We start from the raw sequence: 9035 nt of genomic DNA, 5'->3' as shown, positions 1-9035 counted from the left end.
CTTGAACTCAACCTTCTTTATATGCACACTGGGATTGAGAATGCAAGAAAGCTGTTCAGATTGGAATTTGTCTGTATGTGTCAGTCTTTTAATAAAAAAAAAAGTGCAATACTACCCCAGTGTGTCATTATAACATGCTTGAGTGGTGACAAAGTATTTAGTTAATGAATAAATGTGTTCTGTTTTATTGCTATCAGTTTTAAAATGATATTCAGTTACAACTGATCTTTTCACCCTTGTTAAAGTGCAAGAGACAATCCAAAATGTCAACAAATACACACATAATGGAATGGCACATCATCCACACACAGAATTAAGACATCTAACAGAAAACAAACACAAGTTCTGTAAAACTGCTTGAAATGGTACATAAATCCATTCTTATCGTTGTCATCTTTATAACATTTAAACAGCTATGACTCATATAACCACTCAAACCGAATGGACATCACCAATACTACTTCCGTCAGTAGTGTGTAAGCTTTTAAAGCTTTAGTTCACATGCGTTCTTTTTACACATTAAAATTTAAAAAATGTTAGACTACCATTGGTCCAGACTAAACTGCATTTACAAAGAGGTTAACCCAATGAAAAGGATTTACTTGGCTCCAGGTTAGCAAAGCTATCTTGCATGGTAACTTAAGTTTTTATCTTCACTCTTTTTCACAGTTTTGGGCAGTAACATGATATTACATATTAGGTGTGTTCGACAGCGCTGTGCAGACCGCTGACATCAAAACACCGCGATTAGAGAGAAGACGTCTCTGTATACTTTCGAATCGCTCTCGCGGTACTTTGATGTCACACCAATATCTGGCTTGGTCCACCCATTACTTCCCTTTTTGCTAATTATAAGCCAAGGCTGTTAATCGAAAACTGCCACATCAAAACCAAACAAAGTAAATAACATCCATACAATTCAATAACAAATGAAAAGGTTCAAGGCTCTTCCAACAACTTCCTTATTTGATAAGTCACCTCATCTAGAGAAACATGCAGTCAGTGGATGAGAAAATCCGTCTGACCTCATATATGACACGGAGAGATGTGCAAATACTTGCGGAGGTACTTCTCATATTAAATGAAACCTTGATTCGGCAGTCGATATGAATGTTCACTAAAACTAAATATCAATTCCTGCATTTGCAGAACACAAAAACAAACAATGGAGTGTTGAAACCAAACCACACTCTTCAAGGCTGTAATGAGTGAGTCTGTTAAACTGGTGTTGCGTGGTTTAGTGTTGGTAACACGAATCCCTTTTTATCCGTGAACTTGATGTGATGTCGTCCGTAGTGCTGAGATCTACCTTGGCTGGAAGTCTGGATAAAATATTCCACGTAACACACCTTCGATAACCATATTTGAAAACGTATCTGCAAAACAATTGAAAAGCATTCATTGAATGTATATGTAAAATAATACATATGCAGTGTTAAATACAGGATTGTTTTGTTTTTTGCAGGATGTCTAGTAGTAAAACACTATATTGCAACAAGACACTGAAACTTTAACTACACGGTGACAAATGAACAGTAATTAGACTGACTGAAGTCTCAGCTCAGTTCAGATATAATCATGTGGTTAAGTGAGCGAATGAGTCATCTGAGTCAGTTCAGTGAGGATGGGAGTTGTCTGACTGATTCACAAATAAATGCTCAAGTTTACATGCATATATACACTACTGAAACAAATGCTTCTATTCAGCAAGGATGCATTAAATTGACAGTAAAGACCTTTATGTAACAAAAGATTTCAAATTTTTTTTTAAATGTGGTTCTTCTGAACTTTGTTCAAATAATCCAGAAAAAATGTATCACGGTTTCCACAAAAATATGAAGCAGCACAACTGTCTTCAACATTGATAGTAATAAGAAATGTTTCTTTAGCATCAAAACATCGTATTAGACTGATTTCTGAAGGATCATGTGACACTGAAGACTGGAATAATGATGCTGAAAATACAGCTTTGATCACAGGAATAAGTTACATTTTAAAATAGATAATTATTAAACATTTATAATATTTCATAATCCTGTTTTTACTGTATTTTGATCATATAAATGCAGCCTTGATGAACATATTTAATATTTATACTATATACTTAATTTAATGTTATATCATTTTTGTATTTATTTTTATATTATAATATCTTTTGCTATATGTTTAATAATATAATTGTTATCTGTCACTCCCAAAGAGCTGAAGGAAACATGAATGCACATGCATTCTTCTGCCCCTTAAAAACCGAAAGCTGAAGGATAGACATGTACCGTTGGTGACAGGCAGCAGATAGGGATCCCTCAGGAAGAGAAGTGCTGGCTGATGTGTCAGTTTACTGCAGTGTTTGTAGACGAAAGGTCAGAGATCGAGAGAGAGGGAGAGAACAGAATGACTCACAATCTAGTTCGGTTACTGATGACAGTGTTAAAAAACAAAGCGGACAGAGAAATGTATCACATGGTTGTCATTTCCCAGCCAGCGCAATAACTTCTCAAAAACGCTTTTATAACAGCACGTCACACATCAAAATGGCTCTGAAAGGTTGGATTTTTACGTTCTGTGCTTCTTTCAGATGTAAATATTGCATACCTTGATTCCTCCGATTCCGTTTCAAATGATCTAAACAGAAAAAAAGAGTAACTTTAACACACACATACATTGTACAAAGATCTTTTTTGTAATTACTATATTGAAAAGTCTTTGTTTGTCCAAAGGTCTGCTTTCTAAGGCCTTTTCAGACAAAATTACACACTATAAAGCCTTACCCACAACTCTCAGTTTTTGGCAGTGACGGGAAATGGCGGATATTGAGGAAATCCAAGAATATCTTTGGAAGAACCTCATTTTCCATGATTATAGTCTACACACACACACACACACAAAAAAAATCAAAATCAAATGGTTATTCCAGAATATGGGAAAGGGGCTGTTTGTCACTGTGTGATTTAGTTTGTTCAGCAAACGGATCAATACCTGGAGGTAGAGCTCTAGTCCCAGTCTCCTCTGCTCAAGAACCTTAGGCACCCAGTTCCTCACATGCTTCGAAGGGATTTCAGGAGGTTTAATGCTCTTTTTAAGCTATTAAATAGTAGTTAGGGAGGAAAAAAATGTTAGACACTGTCCAGAAGGAGTCTCTAGAGTTTACACACAGGGCAGGAATGTTTTTCAAGTGGAATTTCTGCATTTTGGCAAAACTGTAAATTGCGTAAAATTCCACTTCATCTGACACTCGATGTCAAATATCCTTTCCTGAATGTACACAATCATACAGTCTTGATGTACTCTAGTAGCACACAATAAATACTCAGCATTATTTCTGACCACATACAGTAAATAAGTGCTGATCTGAGAAATTCTGCTGAAAACTTGCAGATGTTTTCCAATGAACTATTTCAGCAACACTGCTTTTTCACATGTACATGCAGATGCAGAAAAGTTAGTTCATGCATTCATGACCTCGAGACTAGATTACTGTAATGCTTTATTAGCTGGTTGTCCTGCATCCTCAATAAACAAGCTACAGTTAGTCCAAAATGCCGCCGCTAGAGTTCTTACTAGATCAAGAAAATATGATCATATAACACCGATTTTATCATCACTGCATTGGTTAATATAAAGTTCCGAATTAATTACAAGGTATTGCTACTGACTTATAAAGCCCTAAACGGCTTGGCTCCAGTCTATTTAATGGATCTTCTATCGCCCTATAATCCATCGCGCTCTTTAAGATCACTAAATTCAAGGCTTTTGGTCATACCTAGGATATCCAGAACCACCAAAGGAGGGAGAGCATTATCACATTTGGCTCCAAAACTCTGGAATAGTCTTCCTGATACTGTTCGTTGCTCAGACTCGCTCTCCCAGTTTAAAACTAGATTAAAGTCGCATCTCTTCAGCCAGGCATTCATATAATATTTTTAATCTTACAGTTCAAACTACAATCCGGCCTCTAGCTCATAAATGCCAGAGGAGAACTGGCCCCCGACTGAGCCTGGGTTCTCCCAAGGTTTTTTTTTTTTTCTCCATTAGGTCACCTGATGGAGTTTTAGGACACCATTAGGTCACTTGATGGAGTTTTTCGGTTCCTTGCCACTGTTGCCTTTGGCTTGCTCAGTTGGGGATATTTAATTTAATCAATCAATAAATTCCACTAGAAACAAACCTTGTTGTATTATTTTAATTTAATACTGTGAAGCTGCTTTGATACAATCTGTATTGTGAAAAGCGCTATACAAATATACTTGACATGCTGTTATTTATTATTAATAATAATAATAATAGTATATTATTATTGGCTCTTTGGAATCACCCTGGGACAATTGTGTGCAGTAAGAATGCATTTGATTTCAAGAATTAACAATGAACAAACGTTTTACAGCATATAATGTAGGAGATATCTAATAAGGTTAAGGAAGCCTTTTTTTTTTTTATTATTAAAAATAAAAATGATCCTGTTCATTCTATTTCTAAATATATTCTGACATTGATGAGACATGCTCATTCTGCTGTGTATTAGAAGAAACTGCCGGCCATTTATTCTTTGAATTGTAACATCACAAATAAATTCTGGTTTGATTTAAACTCTTTCATTTTAGGCCTATAGAAGATAATCACTCATTTGTAATCAAAGATATAATTTTTTTATCATGAAAACCCTGAATATGTTGCCAATATCTTTATATTGCATGCAAAATGTTTCATTCACAAAAAAAAAAAGTCTAATTCTCCTTTGTGCCTTGAATTCAATTCTCTAATTTCATCCCCACACTTATACGCAATATCTAAACTACTAGATTTGTTTAGCTTTATGAGAGTTTATTAAAAGATTTCACTTAATTTTGATATTATGATTTCTTCTATGTGTTTTTTTTTATTCATGTTTTCCCCAATGTAATTATTTATTTTCATGTAAACTTTAATTCATAGACGTAGTTCTCTGGTAATTCATGTTCATGATACATTAACTAATGTTAATTAATTAAAGTGTTACGAATTTATTAAAAGTATACATACAAATTAATAATAATTACACTTACATTCATGCATTTAGCAGATGCTTTTATCCAAAGCAACTTACAAGTGAGTCAAAATTAAATTCTGTCATCAATTCATTTCTTCATTTAATTTCTTCGGATCCACGTTTGTAGTTTTTACCACCAAATAAATTACGTATCCACCATTACGTATTTTACTGCAGAGTGATAAAGAATATTGTTAGCAGTTTTATGCGTGCTTACCATTTTATGCAGGGCGTGAAACTCACTGTAGCGTTTCTCAACAGTGTGCTGTCGACCACACATGAGCACCTCGATCTTAAAAACCTGGCGAGACAAAGTGCTTTTCTATCATTTCCTTCGAATATAATACAGTCTAGTTGAGTGAGCTGAGATGGCTCATAAATATCAGGATGAATTCAGGCTATATCAAAACCTAGACATCATTTACAGACATCATAGGAGCGGTTGGAGTGTTCAAACGCGCCCAAACCTGCTCCAAGTAGTCAGCGCCAAAGAGTCTACGTCTTAAATCGACATTTCTCATTATTCACTGAGGTCAAGTGTAACGTTTATTATCGTAAATTGGAATGAAAGCGTGTTTACGCCAGCCGGCTGGTCTTGAAAGTAGCCGCTGTTGAACTCACCGTGTAGCCCTTCTCCATGTTACTGCCCTCCGACCGAAAAGACGGGATTGACACTTCTAAAGGATGCATGATCCAGCGAGATATGTCAGCAATTATGTGGCACACCAGATCAAGTAATTGCGAGAGACCTTGGTGGGCCCTTCAGAGTAATTTTTACTGGTTGTCGAGTTCACTGGACGCCAGACATGAATTGAAAATATTCCACGCACTTCTTCTCCATCGCATGCAGGAGGTTCAGCGGTCGGTCTGCAGATGTAGTGCCGCCACCTGTCGTCCTGACAGAGAATACATCAGAATTAATAACACTGCAGCGATGAGCGCGCGCGTTTTCCAGTCGGAAACTGCGAAAAGGTCGGATAAGGCAGCTAGTTGGGATCTGTACCTTAAATGAGTAAGACGGTTGCTACTGTTAGATGTAGCCTATGTATTAAATGCATTTGAGGGTTCCGGTTATATCTCATTTTGTAGTTTCAGTTAAACATATTATGACTTGACTATCAATTGTCAACTTTATCCATTCAGCTCGGTTACCAAAGTTACTGTAAGACAAATTATCAAAAGGACCTAAATTATGTAGGTATGTATTCAGGTTTTCCGTTCTGTTCTGTGGACTGTTTCTGCTTTTCTGCTTCCTATGTGCTCTTTCTGTTTCCTAGCTACTGATTATGCCCTAGTTTTGTCATGGGCTTTGTCCTAAATCACCTCCTGTAGCCTACCTTTGAATAGGGCACTATTTGAAGGGACAGCCATCTGAAGTGTCTGAAACCACCATAGTGGACGTTATCAAGTACACTCATTCAATCCCACAATGCACTGCAATAACGAATGAACAACCGATGTACGCTGGGCTGAGTCCGAAATCGGATAATCTCTTGAGTAGGTACTTATTTTGAATACTAAATAAGTATGTTCTATATAGTATGAATGTGTGTAGAATAAATGTAATCTGGACGTACTACATTTGCTATGTTGGCTGGATCCCAAATGGCACACTTCATGTGGACTCGTGGTCTCGTGGCCTTAAATTGCGCGTGCTCGCCAAGTGTATGAGTCCGTAGGGTGTCCCATTCTGCATTTCAGAACAGCCACAGCCGCCCGCCACCTTTGTGCCCTCGATGCAGACTTCGGCGAAGCCCGCACTTTCGCAACCTCCACACGAGTTCCCTACCCAGGAATCATTGTTGCGATGTTGCGAACGCCCAATCAGATAAATGAGGGGAGGAATTTGTCGTTATCATGTGACCTACCAGCGTCAGTTGCGTCACTTCACCTCCATTTACAAACCCTCTCCCGTGGCCTCATGGGATAGAATGGCTGGATCCCAAATGGCACACTCCGGCCTTGTGGACCTCTTTCGAGTTCACACTTGGTGACGTCAGTAAGTGCAGACCTAAGGGGTGCTGGCCTCGAGTCCACACGAGAGTGTATTTTGAGACAGGCTGAATGACATCATGCCACCAAAAGTCAAACAGCCACAAAACTCCTCTCCTCATTTATCTGATTGGGCGTTCGCAGTGATTCCTGGGTAGGTAACTCGTGTGGAGGGTGCGAAAGTGCGGGCTTCGCCGAAGTCCGCATCAAGGGCACAATGGCGGCGCTCGCGAGCACACTTCTGAACGCTGAAATGCCGAATGGGACGGACTCGTACACTTAGTGAGTGCGCGCAATTTAAGGCCACGAGACCGCGAGTACACGTGAAGTGTGCCATTTGGGATCCAGCCTAAAGAGTCCATATGCACACTACAGAATATCGCTGGAAGTAGTAGGTCATCCGTGTACTTTTTGCCTACTCTTTTATGAGTACTGTGAATTCAGACATACTTCTTTTGCCACATACTGTTTTTCACCCCTAGTAGGGAAGTATGAGATTTCGGATGCAGCCGTAGTGAACAGTACGCCATAGACTATAAAACAAGATGCACACTCAACGGCTAGAAAATACCCATCATGCACTGTGAAAGTTGCGCATTGAATGAATGGACCCTTTTCACAGACTGTGATGTTTTTCACAAGTTTTTGCAGTCATCAACAGTGTAAATCTTGCAAAGATATATATATATATATATATATATATATATACAGTCGTGCTCAGAATGATCATACCCCTGGCAAATATGATCAAAAATGGCTGTAAAAAATAAATCTGTATCGTTTTGATCTTTCATTCAAAAAATTGGCAAAATCCTAACCTTTCATTTAAGTAAAAGAATTGAAAGTGGGGGGGAAATCACATTATAAAATAAATGTTTTTCTCCAAAACACGTTGGCCACAATTATTCATACCCTTTTATTAAATACCTTTTTGCAATCTCCTTTTTCCAAGATAACAGCTCTGAGTCTTCTCCTATAATGCCTGATGAGTTTGGAGAATAACTGACAAGAGATCAGAGACCATTCCTCCATACAGAATCTCTCCAGATCCTTCAGATTCCCAGATCCATGTTGGTGCTTCTTCTCTTCAGTTCAGCCCACTCATCAGGTCAGGGAACTGGGACGCTCATGGCAGATGCTTTTTGTGCTCCACAACACATTTTTGTGTTGATTTTGATGTTTGTTTTGTATCGTTGTCCTGATGGAAGATCCAACCATGGCCCATTATATAAGATTTCTAGCAGAAGCCGTCAGGTTTTGATTTTTTATCTTTTGATATTTGATAGAATCCACGATGCCATGTATCTGAATAAGAAGTCCAGGACCTCCAGCAGAAAAATATGCCCACAACATAAGATCCAATGGTATATTCAATTGTACACATGGGGTACTTTTTATCCTTGTGTGCAACAAACCCATCTAGCGTGTTTGCTGCCAAAAAGCTCTTTTTTTAGTTTCATCTGACCACAGAACCCTGTGTTGTTTGAAGTTCCTGTCGTGTCTGACAACTGAATATGCTGGAGGTTGTTTTTGGAGGAGCGAGGAGCATTTTTCTTGAAAACCTCCCAAACAACATGTGGGGATGTAGGTTTTTTAAATAATTTTTTATAGGCTTTCTGACCCCAAGACTCAACTAATCTCTGCAATTCTCCATCTGTGATCCTTGAAGAGTCTTTGGCCACTCAAACTTTCATCCTCTCCGTTCATTAAGATAATATAGACACACGTCCTCTTCCAGGAGGATTCGTAACATCTTTAGTTGATTATAACTTCTTAATTATTGCCCTGATGGTCAAAATGGGGATTTTCAATTCTTTAGCTATTTTCTTACAGCCACTTTCTATTTTGTGAAGCTCAACAATCTGTTGCTGCACATCAGAACTATATTCTTTGGTTTTACTCATTGTGATGGATGATTAAGGGAATTTGGCCTTTGTGTTTCCTCATATTTAAACTCCTGTGAAACAAGAAGTCATGGCTGGACAATTTCATGTTCCTAGTCACCCTGGTGTGCTAAAAA

At 38.0% G+C, this 9035-nt stretch overlaps 1 protein-coding gene across 1 annotated transcript; it reads right to left on the bottom strand.

Moving 5' to 3' along the window:
* Positions 1-156: 156 nt before the first annotated feature.
* On the bottom strand, positions 157-5910 carry snx24 (sorting nexin 24). The gene is made up of 7 exons (XM_082158176.1): positions 5645-5910; positions 5241-5324; positions 2977-3081; positions 2769-2863; positions 2593-2622; positions 2274-2338; positions 157-1376 (listed from the first exon to the last, which is right to left on the bottom strand). Exons 1-7 carry the CDS (start codon positions 5711-5713, stop codon positions 1306-1308), a joined length of 519 nt encoding a protein of 172 aa, XP_082014302.1. The 5' UTR covers positions 5714-5910; the 3' UTR covers positions 157-1305.
* Between the last annotated feature and the right edge of the window lie 3125 nt (positions 5911-9035).

Source organism: Leuciscus leuciscus, assembly GCF_965113295.1.
Source record: "Leuciscus leuciscus genome assembly, chromosome: 24".
Taxonomy (NCBI): domain Eukaryota; kingdom Metazoa; phylum Chordata; class Actinopteri; order Cypriniformes; family Leuciscidae; genus Leuciscus; species Leuciscus leuciscus.
This window is presented reverse-complemented; position numbering and strand designations above follow the sequence as displayed.

Excerpts from the sequence above, each read along its gene's own strand:
- snx24 (XM_082158176.1), bottom strand. The coding sequence starts at position 5,713 with ATGCATCCTTTAGAAGTGTCAATCCCGTCTTTTCGGTCGGAGGGCAGT. Across the intron at positions 3,082-5,240 it reads TTCACGCCCTGCATAAAATG|CTTAAAAAGAGCATTAAACC; the intron begins GTAAGCACGCAT and ends ACTATTTAATAG. Across the intron at positions 1,377-2,273 it reads TCTGCTGCCTGTCACCAACG|ATACGTTTTCAAATATGGTT; the intron begins GTACATGTCTAT and ends ATTGTTTTGCAG.